General features: G+C 45.8%; 2 protein-coding genes across 3 annotated transcripts; one reads left to right on the forward strand and one right to left on the reverse strand.

The window, feature by feature from the left end:
* The first annotated feature begins 752 nt into the window (after positions 1-752).
* Positions 753-5,181, forward strand: LOC136527403 (calcium/calmodulin-regulated receptor-like kinase 2). Of its 2 annotated transcripts, none has more exons than XM_066520122.1 (8): positions 753-1,094; positions 1,177-1,799; positions 2,033-2,186; positions 3,212-3,338; positions 3,523-3,608; positions 3,696-3,767; positions 4,013-4,216; positions 4,635-5,181. In XM_066520122.1, exons 2-8 carry the CDS (start codon positions 1,438-1,440, stop codon positions 4,953-4,955), a joined length of 1,326 nt encoding a protein of 441 aa, XP_066376219.1. In that variant the 5' UTR covers positions 753-1,094; positions 1,177-1,437; the 3' UTR covers positions 4,956-5,181. The 2 variants fall into 2 exon arrangements, with proteins under 2 accessions (XP_066376219.1, XP_066376218.1); XM_066520121.1 differs by having other exon boundaries at positions 1,328-1,799.
* A 2,802-nt stretch (positions 5,182-7,983) lies between these two features.
* LOC136527659 (phosphatidylinositol 4-kinase gamma 5-like) lies at positions 7,984-12,020 on the reverse strand. The gene is made up of 2 exons (XM_066520450.1): positions 11,774-12,020; positions 7,984-10,734 (listed from the first exon to the last, which is right to left on the reverse strand). The coding sequence occupies exon 2, from the start codon at positions 10,454-10,456 to the stop codon at positions 8,495-8,497; it is 1,962 nt and encodes a 653-aa protein (XP_066376547.1). The 5' UTR covers positions 10,457-10,734; positions 11,774-12,020; the 3' UTR covers positions 7,984-8,494.
* Between the last annotated feature and the right edge of the window lie 4,208 nt (positions 12,021-16,228).

Raw genomic sequence — 16,228 nt, forward strand, 5'->3', positions numbered from 1 at the left:
ACAACCTGTTCGCTTATTGGTTTCAGGTAGGGTTTATCAGCAACTAACAGTGTTTTTTTCTTTCACAACAAACCAGCACCAGCCGGACTTATCAGCCCAGAAACCAACCAACAAACAGGTCGAAAAAGAAAACACCAAATGGAAGGCATATATAATATATAAAAAATGCAGGCATGGAGCTCACTGAATTAAAAAAAACGGGTACATAATTGGCTAGTGGAACAAACACACCGAAACAAATTAATGGACGGAGCAGAAAGAAAATGAAAAGAAAACGAGGAACATCCAAGTTAGTCAGCGCACTATGAAAAATTTGCTTACCGTACCAAGATTGCACACATTTGAACCTTACATACACATCTTATGTCTGTGTAGACATGAATTTTATAGAAATCAGTTTAATTCTACGGAAAAAATGCATGCATGCACGAATAGGGTAAAATTCTCTGCGGTTTAAACAAGCCAAATAGTGTACTGTAAGTGAACAACTGTTTTTCAATCCATTTTTTCTTTTACAAAGGCGACATGGCTGTGCTTTTTCATTTGGGAGGGGGGCCAGGCACAGCCGCGCACCGCACAGCGACAGCATGATCACGAGGGGCACGAGCACGACTCATGTGCACATACATGGCAATTGACAGGGTCGCGTCTCAACAACACGGTCACCCAGTCTCACAATCAGGACCCATCCATGAGCCTTCGTCAGAATCTAAACAAAGCCAGGAAAGATACAGACAGACGCCAAGGAGGAACAGAGAGAGAGAGGTCGACAGAAATCAATTTTCCCTTTTCCCGGTCTCGCGAGCAAGCCTCGCCATGGATATCTGCACCAGTTGCTTTCGAGCCAGATATTAGAGAGAGGTGCGTGCTTGCGTCGCGGGGAGAGCGGGTTGGACTGCGTCTACTCCCAAAACAGAAACGGAAGACGCCTCTTTTTCCACGCGCCAGTCCGCTCTGAACCGGTGAACCCATTCCTCCTCCTCTTCCTACTCCGCCACGAATAGGAGGAGGCTCAATCAATCTCGTCCTGCTCTCCTCTTCGATCCGTCGTCGTCAGTTCCTGAGATCAGCGTCGACGAGCAGGATTTTCCGAGGTACGGTACGGCACACACTTTGCTGCCAAGCTTCTCTTTTTGAGGCGCAATTCCGCAGTTTTACCGCGGAGCTGCTGTGCAGGATTGCTTCGATCTTGGCGCATGCTGCTACTCAATTCCAGCGCAAGATCGCGTCTTACCGCGTGACGCCGCGCAGGGTCGCTCGCTTCACAAGTGTTCCAGCGCAAGGTTGCTGCTTCCTGACGCGTTCTGCTGCTCCCATGGCATGGCAGGAGCAGGAGAAGGCGCCTAGGAGGTTGGTTCCTGCTCCCGGGCGTGACCTCACACGGCATGGTCGTTGCTTCGCCGGGGAGGAGGCGCCGGGAGGCGCACGGCAGCGGGGATGGTCGATAGGAGCAGCAGGGCCGTGCTCATCGGGGTCACCGCCGGCGTCGCGGCCGCGCTGCTCGCGGCGGCGGGTGTGCTCCTGGCCATCTGGCTCTACCGCCGGCGGGCCAGCGTCGCCACCGCACGGACGCGGTCCCTCGAGTCGCCCTCGGCCACGCTGCGGGCCGACGGCGCCGGATGCGCCAGCCTCGACTCCAGCGTCTCCGTCTCCGTGGTCTCCGAGAGCGTCGCCGACTGGGGCCACCCGCCACTGCCCAAACGCGCCGCGTTCTGGGCCTGGAGAGGAGGCGGCGCCGGCCACAACGGCAGGGAGCCGCCGCCGCTGTCCGTCTCCGGGATCCCAAAATACCATTACAAGTACGTTCTACACTTCTTCTATTCCATAGATATCTGGAACACGGAAACTTTTCCTCATCTTATCTTAGTTGAATTGATCTGTTCTGTGTGAGCTGTGAAATTACTGCCTTTAATTGGGTCCATGGCTGTGATTCTGTGGAAAGGTCACTCATATATTCCGATCAGATCATGAGGTGCAGTGTAAATATCATTTTCTGAATTGTTCCATCATGTTGCTGGTGGTTCCTGCTCAGGGATCTGCAGAAGGCTACCAGCAACTTTACCACAATTCTGGGGCAAGGATCGTTCGGTCCTGTGTACAGAGCTGTAATGGCCACCGGTGAAGTGGTAGCTGTAAAGGTGCTCGCGAGTGATTCAAGGCAAGGGGAAAGAGAGTTCCAGACTGAGGTATTGCAATCTTTTTCGGGTGCACCATTTTTCGGTTTTTGTTCTAAGCAATTTATCTGTATTGGTTGATGTGATGGATTTGCTAGGACACCTGCACTTTATTCAGCGAATCCTATATATTATTTGTACCTTAGGGAACAACTATTCCTGGAAATTATAGGTTATTTGTACCTTAGGAAACAACTATTCCTGGAAATTACTCCGTCTGCCTAAAAAATGCAATTCTAGAACATAGTATGTTAAACTATGTTAAGTTTGACTAAATTTAAATAAAAAGTTACTAATATTTATCGTACTAAGTAGGTATCATTAGATTGATCACGAAATATATTTTCATAATATACTTATTTGGCGTCTTAAACATTAATATTTCGAGCCATATATTTTATTAAACTCTAGGGGCCATAACCGAGAATGCATCTAGAATTGCACTCTTTTTGGGACGGAGGTAGTAGCCCGTATGATCCTGTCTGCATATTGCTGCCACTGCACTCTTAAAAATGGCTTGTTCGGCTTCTTTTTTCAGCCGGAACAGTGTTTTTCTCTCACAACAATTCAGCCGGAACAGTGTTTTTCAGCCAGTTTCAGCCAAGTTTCAGACCAGCGAACGGGGCCACTAGTATGGTGCAAAATGGCAGATGAGAAATGAGCACATTCATGTTAGTTAAAAAAGAAGAAGAAATGAGCACATTCACCAAAAAAAATTAAGTTTTGCGAGTCTAGAGAGAAGCAGAAATACAACAAGACGGGTATCCTGGTGTTTGTTTTGACTGTTACTTTTTTTTTTCTTAGACACAAAGTAATTATGTTCTTGAATGATGGTCTAGCAAAAAAAGAGTTATTCAATGATGGGGCACACTTTGCCTGGAAAAAGTATGAAACATCCAAAGGAAAAAGAAAGGATTAAAAAAAATGCTGTGGGTAAAGTATGCTCAACCTGCAATACCTATGTGAAGTAGTTTGCTATGGACATTTAACTCTAATAAACTGATCAAAGTGCAATCATGGCTACATCTTGTTTGCAGGTAGCATTGCTTAGCAGGCTGCATCATAGGAATCTTGTTAATTTGGTTGGGTATTGTGTGGAAAAAGGGCAGCGCATTCTGATTTATGAGTACATGAGCAATGGGAGTTTGGCAAGACTTTTATATGGTACGGGAGACAATTTCTCTATTTTCCTGAGGTGAAGCACAGAACAAAGGAACATGATGAAATGATTTGCATATTAGTTATACACAGAGCACATAGTGTGTCAGTGCACTTCAAAGGTTCTAAACAAATTGTTTCATCATTTGGAAGGCATGCCCTTAATTACTTTCGTATCATGTCATATCAGGTGACAATAAACGGAGTTTGAGCTGGCAAGAAAGGCTGCAAATTGCTCATGATATCTCTCATGGAATTGAGTATCTGCATGAAGGGGTACGCTAACAGTTGATAATTATTAGGGTGTGTATTCTGCAAATAATGGGAATTGATGAAAGCTATGGTTATGTTTCATGAGTGCAGGCTGTTCCACCTGTTATTCACAGGGATCTAAAGTCTGATAATATACTTTTGGACCATTCGATGAGGGCCAAGGTTAGACATGACATACTTCATATTGATCATTGTAACTGCTCCATATGTACTTTTTAGGTATTATCGTGCAGCTGTCTGTTGTTTCAACTAAACCAATACTAGCTCATGATGAGTGTAAAGTTCATTGATCAACTCAGTCTGGATATATGCAACTAAAAGCAGGATTTTGTTGATGAGACAAAATACTTAGCCTGAAACTAATCTACTAGTACATTGTAATCCATCTTTTTTCTTGGTGGGTGCAGGTTGCAGACTTTGGTCTATCAAAGGAGGAAGTGTATGATGGAAGTAAGTCTGGCCTCAAGGGCACCTATGGATATATGGATCCTGATTACATGTCCACAAATAAGTTAACAAAGAAGAGTGATGTGTACAGTTTCGGCATAATACTTTTTGAACTGATAACAGCCATAAATCCGCAACAAGGTCTAATGGAGTACATTAATCTGGTAAGTTATTTTAACTTTACTGGAACTCCATACAGAATTAGAAGAAAAAAAAGCCCTTTTCCCACTTATTCAATAGGCATTATTACTCAATGCTAGCAGGTTGGTCACTTATTGTATATTTGAGTACATGTTTTGCTTGTTCACAAGTTATAGCTCCACTTTTGGGTCATGCACATCAGACCAGTGCCCTAGCTGAGACATTAGTCTCACATGAGCTCTGTACTGGAGCACACGCACGAGCTATGCACACTACTACAGTCCAATTAGCGCTCTACTGCACTGTGAAGCATGATGTTAGGTCACAACCTTGTTACTATCATATTGCTGTAAGATAAAGATGCCTCATAAAACCAGTCTGTGAGCAAAAGTGTCATCGGTAGTGTTGTGGAGTACTTATACTATGCATGACTCCTTTCAGGCAGCAATTGGAGGGGAGGGAAGGGTTGATTGGGAGGAGATACTGGATAAGGACCTCCTAGTAGGGAACATCCCTGAAGAGGTCCGGATGCTTGCTGATGTTGCCTACCGATGCGTTAACAAGAGTCCAAGGAAGCGCCCCTGGATATCAGAGGTCACGCAGGCCATCTCAAGGCTCAGGCAGCGCCAGCTGACAAAGTATGATGCGCTAACTCTGCCAAGGAGTGAGACCAGGACCGTCCTTAGGAGGATAGAGTACCAGCATGTGGAGCTTAGTGACCTCACCAGCATGAAAGAACTTACGCCGATAAGGGTATCATGAACTTATGAGCTTGTTCTAGTATGCATGTTGCTGAGTTAGATTTTAACTTGATAAGAAAAAACGTATCAAAATGTAAAGGGTTTAATTTGGTTCGACCTTGTTGTAGCTGTTTGATGAAAGCATCAGGTAGTTACTAGATCGTTAAAGATGTCTTGGCTGCCATGAGAGGTCTCGTTACCAAGAATTCTGTATTGACCTGAGGTTTGAAATCGTTGTAAAAAATCAACAGTAGTTGTAGTATTTGACAAGACAATGGCATCCACCATGGATAGATTACAGATTTACAGGAAATCAAAAAAGAGCGTACCCGACCTCTCGCTCTGTGCGGGGTCTGGGGAAGAGTGTTAGCGGCAAGCTTTACCCTCACCTGTGCAATGCGATGAGACCATGACTCGAACCCCGAACCTTCCGGTCACAGGCGGTAAGACTCCACCGCTTGAAATCAACAAGAAAAAAATGTTTATAAAACACTGTAGTTCATGTGTTTCAAAAAAAAAACACCGAAAGAACTGGATGCTTTAAACCACTGAAAGAATCTGCTGTCAATTTCGTTACCATTCCATCAGTCACGGTTATTCTTGGACTGTTCTTTCTTACATTTCCAGTCAGTGGCGCGATAGCAAATGTACCTCGGAATACTACGGCTTTGTCTAGGCCCTGTTTAGATTCCACCCAAAAAATTTTAAAATTCTTCGTCACATCAAATCTTACGGCACATGCATGGAGCATTAAATGTAGGTGTCGGTGTTTCGTACAAGCACCGGCAAGTAAATTTATAGTAATACGCGTTAGGCTCGGATGGTGCGCTAAAGGACACAAAATTTATACTGGTTCGGGCCGAATGTCCCTACGTCCAGTTTGCTGCTGCTCGTGTTATTAGCACCGTGAACGGTCTGTAGTAAGGGGTACAAACAATCGAGAGAGGGACTGGTCCTAGGTCTCTGATGGATGGGTTGATAGGAGGTCAAGAGCTTCGTGTCCGCTTGACTGTGTGTATGAGTGCGTGGTCTTCTTTTCGGTCTTTCGAGTCCGTCCCCCTGATGGAGGAAGTGCATCCCCTTTTATAGAGGAAGGGGGTGGCTTTTACAAGGGCGAGGGTTTATGATGTATATTCTACTTAATCTTGTGGCTCACGTCTTCCCAATCCTCCTCCTTTATTCTGGTGAGTGCGAAGGAAGATAGGCGCCTACAATACTGTTGATGTCTCTGTAGAATGTCAGGTTGATTACAGAATGCTGCTCTACGCAGGGTGTGGGCTGTAGTACTGTGGTTTTGACTTATTGGCCTCTCCCAGCCTTGCTCCGCACGCCTTCTGGTTCCTGTGAGTCTTCGTCGGAGGGACGAGGGGTCGGGGTCCGGAGCGACGACGTGGTCAAGGCCTTCTGACTTGGCGGACCCGAGGGGTCGGGAAGTGGGTGCCGCTCCCTGGGGTCCATAGTATGATGATGGAATGTCCGTCGTGCGTGGAGATATTAAGTCCTTTTCTAGAGCGTAGCGGTTGTCGTATATCTTCGTCGGGTTGCGTGTCCCAGGGTTGAAGCTGGCGCCTACAATTCTATAGGGCGAGGAGCACGCACCTGTACAACCTTTCGGGCTCTGCGGCGCCCGGAAGGGTCTAAAGCACCTGTCCTGTCATCCCCTGGCAGTACTTTTCCTGCCAGGGCGCAGGGTATGGTCCTTGGAGCCACGGTTGACCCGAACGTCTTGTCTTGCCCTGTACTTATCATCTCGAGGGAATGGGGAGAAGTTGTCAGGGAGGATGAATCCAATCTTTAGGTATGGAGCAGGGTGAGACTCGTTCCTTGCCGTCGGGCGAAACGGAGACCAATTCCTATCTCTCGGGTGAGACCGACCTTGCCCCTCCGGGGTCGGGCGAGGCGGAACCTATCCCTCAGCCCTCGGGCGAGACCGAGCCCGCCTTCAAGGCGTCGGGCGAGACGGAGTTTATCCCTTGGCCCTTGGGCGAGACCGAGCCTGTCCCAATGGCGTCGGGCGAGACGGAGATTAACCTTGAGCCCTCGGGCGAGGCAGAGTTATCTCCCAAAGGCGTCGGGCGAGGCGGAACCAAACTCCTGTTTACCCGAACGAGGGATGAAACGGCGCCCTTATGCATCCAGAAGTTTTCACGTTCGGCAGTTATTGGTTCCACCTTCTGGGGTACCCCGGTATTAGGTCCCCGACAGTAGGTAAAAAGAATAACTAATTGCACAGTTTGCCCGTAATTGGCGAGATGAATCTTTTAAGCCTAAATAGTCCATAATTGGACAATTTTTGCTAAATACAAACGAAAGTGCTACAGTAGCCAAAAGCCAAAAAATTTCGCATCTAAACGGGGCCTTAGTTTCAAAAAGTTTTCTCAAAAAGTGCTACAGTGGCCATCACATCGAATCTTGCAATACGTGCATGGAGCATTAAATGTAGACGAAAAAAAACTAATTGCACAGTTTGATTAGAAATCACAAGACGAACGTTTTAAGCCTAATTAGTCCATAATTAAATACTAATTGTTAAATAATAATTAGTCCATAATTAAATACTAATTGTTAAATAAAAACGAAAATGCTACCGTAACTAAATTCCCAAATTTCGTCCGACTAAACAAGCCTACCGTCCATAAGCTACCGCTGGAATATACTACAGGATAGCTTAAGTTTCCCAACAATTTTCTGGACTTCTGTCGCATTTATTCTGGTCGTAGTACATACTAGTATTATGAGAATTGATTTCACACCTAAAGACTGCAAGACAGACTGAGCACATTAAACTGCAGGATGGCTTTAATTTCACAGACGCATGCAGACACTGGATTTTAACCATGGCCATGTGAACAAGAAAACGAATACTCAGTCACAGTAAGGATCGTCCTGTTCGCCTGGTTTTAAAGCAGTATTTTTTTTTTCAGCCAACGAATAATATTTTTCTCCTACAGTAAATCAGTCAACAGTACTTTTAATCATAGCTTATCAGCCAAAGCATAAATTACATGACTTATACTGAACATGCCAATCGCAACACAACAAAATGATTGTAAGTTGACCTTTAGCGTTCATCTGCCACAATGTTTAATTACAACATTAGAAACTTTCTGCTGAATGTTTATTTGAATAAAACTTTTGAATGCATATCATCAGCCTATTCACTTGCTCATATACGATCGTGGATTTTAGCCAACGAACAATATTTCTCTCACACCAAACCAGCCGGCAGTAAATAATCCACGATTGTTTATGACAAAACGAACAGGCTGCATGAGTGGAAGAGTTGGGCGGCCAGAAACAGGCAGACATTGCATCCCAACTTCTTTCAAGCAACTCATGTCTAGCAGCCTAGCTAGAAAAGGGGAAGAAAAAGGTAAAAAAAATATTTACAGAGCAAGGTCATCATATCAGCATGGACCTCAGGTTCAGGCACTCAATCACTCAAATCCTGTTGCAAATTGCAATCCTGTGAAGGATGGCTTTATTCGAGAACTGCAGAACTCAACACCTGCATGAAAGCCACAGCCGAACAGGTGCTCACCTCCCTACTCCTGTGCTAACTCAAAACTGGCAAGAAGTGCCAAGCCTCTGCTTTGCCCTTTGCGCTGTGACACTGCACTTGTGGGAGCGGAATGTCTCAGGCAGGAGCTCCTGGAACTTCTCGAGGAACAGGCCCCACGTCTCAGTTTTCATGTCAGCCAGCTTGACGAAGCTCACACTTGTAGGGAGCATATCGTTTGCACTTCCCCAGTTACAAAGTTGAGAGCCACTGTCATTGCTGTTGCTCTTAGAAGTATTCACAGGATCCACAAACTTAGGACCAGCAGACAGTTGACGCTGGGTTTTGTCTGCTAGATTGACATCCTTCAGTGAGGTTGACAGCTTTGAAATGTTAGCAAGCCACTTATTGACAGGCTTAGGGCAAGCTAACTTTCCAGCATCGCTTTCTACCTCCTCAGTATCATCTTCCTCTTCTTCCTCCTCTTCTTCATCGGCTTCATCCAATTTGGACAGTTGGTTTCTGGAGTTTCTTGTCTTAAATTCAAACTGGTGGGCTGATGGTTCTTTTAGCATTTCATGATCTTCGCTGTCAAGTTCAAACTGAGTTAAATCCTCCTCACCAGAGTCATGTTCTGTGGTACTGTCTTCTTGTTCTGCTGCTAGCCTCCTTGCCTCCATGCAGACAAACTCTAGCTCACTTGGCTGATCTTCCATCCCAGTAAATTCTCTGCTCATCATCTCCCCAATCTCTGCAAGGCACAGACCAAATGCTGTGGCTTCTTTTAGAAATATGGTTGAGAGTATTAGTACTCTCAGGCATGCTTCACGGATCATAGGCAACTCCATCCGCAGCATGTCAGCATCTTTCACTGGATCAAGATTTGCAATGTACTCGAGCTCATCCTCAGAGAATGGGACTGATGCCTGAGGCCAGTGGATCCATTCAAAATAAGGATCCTCCAAACACTCTGGAAGGCAGAGACCATGATCAATAGGAATAAGTTCAGTCTGATTCCCAAATTTTCCTGCTCCAGTTTGCTTCCTTACCAGAAGATTTCCAGCATGTCTATCAGTGTTGAAGATCCTGATGTCAAGAATACCAATCCTATGGACAGCAGAAACAGGAAAGCTTGAGGTGCCATGATCACTGGCATCAAAATCATGAGGAATAAACTGCTGAAATGATGCAATCTTGCTAACAGCTTGAGTGCTACCATCAGCAATATTTTTGTTAGCACAGTTGGCGCCTTCATTCATATGAAACACAGGATGAGAAATCTTAACAAGTAGCGTCGGAGGGACATTAGCAGAATTATCATGGTCCAGAAGGTAGGCAGCAACCTCTCTGAATCCAGTCTCACCAATTCGAACTGATCTTTTGAGGCCTGGCTGCCCAAGGGATTTCCCTATAAAACCTTTTGGGTTGTTGGGTGCAAAAGGCTCCTCATCATTTGGCTTCACAATTGCCGCATTCTCACCTTTGCTGTTCTTGAAATAGTAGGCACCACCAAGCCCACTTTTGATAGGTACTGGATCCACACCTTTCCTGATTGCCCTAGCAACATCCTTCACGAGCTGCCTTGCTCGAGAACAGCGGCTCGGGCATACTAACAGTTCAATTGGACAACCCTTGTCTTTTTGCTGTTGGAGATCCTTGCCTCTAGGAGACAAGCATGGTGTGGAGGAACTTCGATGCATGAAAGTCTTTGTGAGAAGCAATGGGGAATCATTTCTAATGGTGCTAAGATCATTTTTCAGAACACGATCGCCTAATGTCAGTGACCTCTCATCAGTAGGAAAGTTTAAGGCCACCTGCAGCCTTCTTTTGACCGTGTGTGCATTGTCACCACGATCCAATTGAATAGCCAGGACACAACCAGTGTCAGTTTGGACAAAAACATGTTTCCATCCGCCAACCTTGGTCTCGCTTCTGCTTTTGGTAGGGTACTCGCTGCTAAGAGCTCGGTCCAAGGCTGAGACTGCCATCTGGGTCTGCACCGGGCTCTCCAAGTTGCGAGGCATGGTGGAAACTGAAAGAGGAATTGAGGCCAATGTACTAGAGGAAGTTGCCAGAATCCGGCCTTTCTTGATCCTCTCTTGTTTCCTTCTGCACCCGCCGAATTCAGCAGACGAGTGAGAGAGAGAGATGTCACAGCAGAGATCATCAGGCGACGACAGACATCTTGTACAACTAGCTAGACAGCACCATAAGGTGAAGACAGGCAGATAGCAGCAACCCTCCTACAGCAGGTAGCTGTTACTTATGAGACTGGACAAGCTTGCTTGTTGATTGTTAGATCCTGCAAGAACAGAAAGAATTAGAGGAGGTTATCATCATAATCCACAGAAAGAAGAAACTAACAACTAACAAGACAAGAATGATTCTCCCCATGACATACAATCCACTCTAGCACCATTCCTGTTCTACATGGACCGTGAAACAGAAGATAAGGAAGCTTCCTCGTGATACACTCAAGCAGTCATGCAATCAATAAATCCCAACACTTCACATGGTTAAAGTAAGCATCCACATTTGTTAAGGAAAAGTTGACACACACAAGGAGTGGACTACCACTTTCCATATAATTGTTGACCATTAGGTGGTTTTTTAAATGTACATGTTGAAGCTATAATATGGAAGAAAGATGCATCTTCTGCAGTTGTATCATTTCAGATTCGAGCTGTCCCCTCTTCACTCTTCCACCAAAAGCAGTATAAGCACCTATGTCACCTGATGAGATCCAGGCATGCCACTAACTTCCACACGGCAACCAAAACAAGCAACCTGGAAAACCCACATCTCAGCTCTTGCTGGTAGATGAATGGATCAGCCACCTCATCGCATCTCATCTCAGAAGGGTTAGTCAAAACTGTAAGCAATTGTCAAAGGTGGTCCTTTTACTACAGGAACGAGCTAAATCTGCACTACGGCGGTAGCTCTGCACAGGCACAAACTCTGATCGACAAAAATCCGCTTCTGCTAAAAGCAGATGAAGAAGAAAACGCCTAATGGTATGGCGTCAAGAGGTAGAAGACTAAGCTACCATTGATTCACCATGCTGTGCAATCGGGCATCCAAGTTGAGAGCTTAGTGAATGAAGCAACATAACAAAAGGAAACAATTGTTCTGGAAGCTACTCGAAATGGAGCAGTGCTGCATCTATGTGCAATAAAGCATAGTTATTTCCTGCTAAATATGCCACCTTTTGCTCTCCCGGCTATTAAAAACAAACCAAAAATGGGAAGAAAAATATATAGACTCGGCAGATTTGGTGAAATGAACACCAGCGGAAACGGACAACCCCAGGAAAGTCGAGGAGAAGGAGTCCCCACACGTACCTGATCCAATGCGGAGCCCAGGGATTGGTGGATTGCGCCGTCGGAGTCGCAGATCTGGCACTGCTCCGGCGCCGCCGCTGCCGCACTCCGAGAAGGCAGCACCACCAGTCCCTGTCCGACGGGCGGGCGCCGCGCCACCAACTCTCGGTTGCTGGCACCACGGCCCTACCTCCCGGCGCCCCCACTGGCCGCCTCTGCTTCCCAGCTCCCACCCACGCTTGTTCAATCGTTCCTGGTGTCTGTGCTGTGTGTTCGTGCGCAGGGACAGGGGTGGTGAGCCTCAAGTAGGGGTGGGGTGACCGGGTGAGGAATGGGTTAGACTGGCCCGTTCCCTTCGCTGAGAAAGTAAGCCCAAACGGCTGATCTTTTACGAGAAAAAAATAATATTTCAGTCGAAAAAGATAGATTATAAGAGAAGCAAATATGACGATCTCCAACAACAACACCTAAAATATAAGACTTATTCAACGTTTGGGTAGCGCTACAGTCAAAGGGTTCAATACCTATTTGACATCATCTCCAACAACAGGACCCGAAAGAGAATTCTTTCTGCAAATGGGTTTCCTGGAGAGAGAATATTCATATTTGGGTTGTGCCTTTCAGAGAACCTAAAATAGATCTCCCGTATAGGTACTCTGTTGGAGGCTGATTTTAGGTCTTCTGCTACCCATTTTGAGTTTGGGTGTCCATATGAGTCACCTATTAGAGACAGTCTTAGAGAGGGGTTAAGAGAGGTAGGTTAACAAATATCCATGGTTAGGGAGAGAGGTGAGTTTGGCGTGAGGGGATTGGTCGAGGTAACGACCATCTCTGTTTTCTTCTTTTGCACTTGCGACCATCTAAATTCCCTATAATTTCGTTCAGGTCTCAGCATTTCCCAGTCATGGGAATAAAAAAGTTGGACCATCTAATAACTATCTAAGGAGGGACCGTATATTTGCTTAGAGAACCTTAAGTTGGTTACTATAGTTACATGAAAATTGGTCGAATGTGTAAACATTAGAAATGTTTTCATTGGGTGTTGTTTGCTTCGCTAATTCGGAGAGTGATGTGGATTCTTAACCACGGTAAGTGATTAGTGGATCGATCAATGGGTCCATGTGTGAGACTTCGTTGGTTTAGCACTCGAGACACAAAGGGTTTATCCTAGTTTTGGCGTCTAAGCCCTACGTCCAGCGGTGAGTTCTTCATGTTAAAATACTCAAGCGAGTTCTTACACCAAAGGAGAGATGGTAGGAGAGCGCTACTGATCTAGGGGTTTTTTGGGATTCGTCCCCTCTATGGGAGCCTTTGTCCTGCCTTACATTTCGGAGGGCGAGAGGAATACAAGGAGCATGGGTTCTAGACGCTCCCTTGGGCAACAAGGGGTGCTAGGGTTTCGCATCCCTTCAGGTCGTTGGACAACGTTAAATTGTCCCTGACACCACCTGCAGGAGCTGGAGCTGACCGTCAAAGCCCAGAGAAAGTCGTTGTGTCTCACCTAGGTTCATCCTCTTCCATGGTGTCCGTCGTACGCCAAAGGGGTGAGCGCTTCCTTAATTAGGAGTGACTAATAGAGGGGCCTGCACGTCCATCTTCTTCCTCAAGCAAAGGCGTGCACGTCCCCTTGTCATATTGCGGCACGCCCTGGGCATGACCCCGAATTGGGAGTGGCTGACACTGCCTTGCGGGGGATGAGGAGACAGGGGTCCAACAGGTAGGTGTGGGCGTTTGGTTTTAACTGAATTATCAAGTCGGTTATATGGTCTTATATTATTTCGGTCTTTCAAAACCAGAGACCGAAGTTGTGCCCGATATAACAAAGACTAACATTTTGGTCTCTCAGTTTTTAGTTCGGTGTCTCGGTTTCAGCCGAAAAGACCAATGCATCACAATTTCATCGGCACACGCACCAAGTTTATCACATTTGACATGCACATTCACAGCCAGCACATCAACAAATTGAGGAGTCAGAAGATTGGGTCTCATACAAGCAGTTCCAATAGCTCAGTTTGCCTAGAAACGAAGCTCCTTCTGGTCGTACCCTTCTTCTAGATCAAGCGACCGGGATGCACGAATGGATGGTGGTGGTCGAAGGCTCATGGCACTAGTAGAGAACAGACCTTTGATCCTCGGCCAAAATGGGCTCTAGTTCCGGGATTTTTTGCGCCCGGGACTAGAGATGCCTTTAGTCCCGGTTGGTGGCTCCAACTGGGACTAAAGGTCCCTGCCCAACGGCTACTGCGCCAGACAGAGGTGGCAGGGACCTTTAGTCCCGATTGGAGCCACCAACCGGGACTAAAGGTATACTTTTACTCCCGGTTGGTGGCTCCAACCGGGAGTAAAGGTCTACTCCCGGGCCGTGGCTGCGCCCGGGGTTGGAAAGTTACCTTTAGTCCCGGTTGGATCCATCAACCGGGACTAAATGTTCTCCCTTTATAAATCGGCCGTCTCCTCCTTCCTCCCCGAGCCCGAGCTCAGCACATTTTGAAGCTCACTGCAGTAGTGTTCTTGCTTCCTCCCTCCCTCCATTGTTCCTCCATCCATTCTTCGATTCCTCCGTCGATTTCTTCGATTCCTCCGTCGATTCTTCAGTTGTAAAGGTTACCAATCTCATACTCTCATTTTTTACCATTTTCTTATGCCATTTTGTTCACTATATATATTTATGGTTCTTTATTGTGGTTTTTTTCATTTGTAAGCAATTTGAGCTCAAAATCACTTCAAGCTTGCATATTTACATGAAAGAAGGTTAAAGTATATATAAATATAAAGTTAGAAAATAGTTAGAAAATTATAGCAAATCCTTACTAGTTGAACTTGCGGACCGTGTTCAGGTCGGCGAGGATGTTCTCTGCCGAGCGGTAACGGACGTCAAGGAGGAGCTTTGATTCTACGAGGGAGAGCGACAACGGTCGTGGAAGACCGTGTTCCCTTCCTCGTAGAATCGGAGCTCTTCCTTGACCAAGTACGGTGCCGTCCGGTGGAGAAATCCTCGCCGAGCTGATCACGTAAGCAAGGTCAACTAGTACGGATGGTTATTTATTCACATGTCCCGATATCGTCACAGTAGTCTGTCAATCACCGTACCTAAACGTAGTATATATAAATAAAAACTTAGAAAATAGTTAGAAAATTATAGAAAATCCGTACTAGTTGAACTTGCGGACCGTGTTCAGCTTGGCAAGCATGTTCTCTGTCGAGCGGTAACGGACATCAAGGAGGAGCTTTGATTCTACGAGGGAGAGCGACAACGGTCGTGGGAGACCGTGTTCCCTTCCTCGTAGAATCGGAGCTCTTCCTTGACCAAGTACGGTGCCGTCCGGTGGAGAAATGCTCGCTGAGATGATCACGTAAGCAAGTTCAACTAGTACGGATGTTTAGAGATCTAGATAATTTTATAGTTTGTTAATTTTATTTGTTTATAAAAGGAGAAATTTATAGTGTATTAAAAAATGAGTATAGAGAGTAGATGGCAACTGCTTCCGGGTCCTCGGCCTCTCATGGGTTTCCAAAGCGACTTAGGCCGGGCCTTCCTCTCATTCCATGCGGCAAGTGTCGTGATGAGACGAAGATTGTGATGGAGTACCGAGTGAAGAAGGAGGGTCCCAACAAGGATCGTATCTTCTACAAGTGTCCGGATCGCAATGTGAGTTATTTTATCGTATTTAATGATTATGGTTAGTTTATACCTATTTTCATGATGGTTGTGATTAAAGTTCTAATTTTTTGTTTTAATTTCAGTGGGATGGCAGTGGACGCTGTTCAGGCTTCTACTGGGAGGAAGAGTATGTTGAACTCATGCAAAAATATCTTGCACAACAGGCAGATACGGCGGCTAATGAGGCAGTGATCCAGCCGAAGAAGCCCAAAGATGTTGCACAATCGGGGGATCTGTCTGTTTTAGTTGAGATTGGTCGCGAAATCCTTGTGCTCCTGAAATGTATTTTAGCTTTAGTTCTTTTAGTGGTAGTTGGGATTGTCTACATTATAGCGATGCTTTCATAAATTTGTATCTTTTGTGGTGGCACACATGTTGTATAAATAATTAATTATGATCTAGGTTTTAATATGATATTTATGTCATGTAATGCAGATGAGCCGTCATTGGATGTATAATGCTGATCGCCGCTCCCAAGAGTTCATTGACGGCGTGCATTCTTTGTTACGTGCGGCCGAGGCAAACAAACGCGATGGTTTCATGTGCTGCCCATGTGCCATATGTAAGAATATGGTGGAATATCCTTGCTCAAGGACTCTTCATTCACACTTGTTCAAGTCGGGTTTCATGCCAAACTATATTTGTTGGACAAAGCACGGAGAAACCGGTGTTGTAATGGAAGAAGGTGAAGAAGAACAATGGGACGACAATGATATTATTCCTGATGGTGCGTGCTTCAATGATACTGCAATGGGAGAAGCTGAAGAAGAGGTAGCCGCAGAAGATGAGCCGGCTGATGATCTTTGTCAGGTCAT

The sequence above is a fragment of the Miscanthus floridulus genome, chromosome 19 (assembly GCF_019320115.1).
Source record: "Miscanthus floridulus cultivar M001 chromosome 19, ASM1932011v1, whole genome shotgun sequence".
Taxonomy (NCBI): Eukaryota; Viridiplantae; Streptophyta; class Magnoliopsida; order Poales; family Poaceae; genus Miscanthus; species Miscanthus floridulus.

Bases quoted from the DNA above. Each gene is read 5' to 3' on its own strand.
- LOC136527403 (XM_066520122.1), top strand. From the start codon at position 1,438: ATGGTCGATAGGAGCAGCAGGGCCGTGCTCATCGGGGTCACCGCCGGC. The intron at 1,800-2,032 runs GTACGTTCTACA...GTTCCTGCTCAG, and splicing joins ATCCCAAAATACCATTACAA to GGATCTGCAGAAGGCTACCA. The intron at 3,339-3,522 runs GTACGGGAGACA...ATGTCATATCAG, and splicing joins TTTGGCAAGACTTTTATATG to GTGACAATAAACGGAGTTTG.
- LOC136527659 (XM_066520450.1), bottom strand. From the start codon at position 10,456: ATGCCTCGCAACTTGGAGAGCCCGGTGCAGACCCAGATGGCAGTCTCA.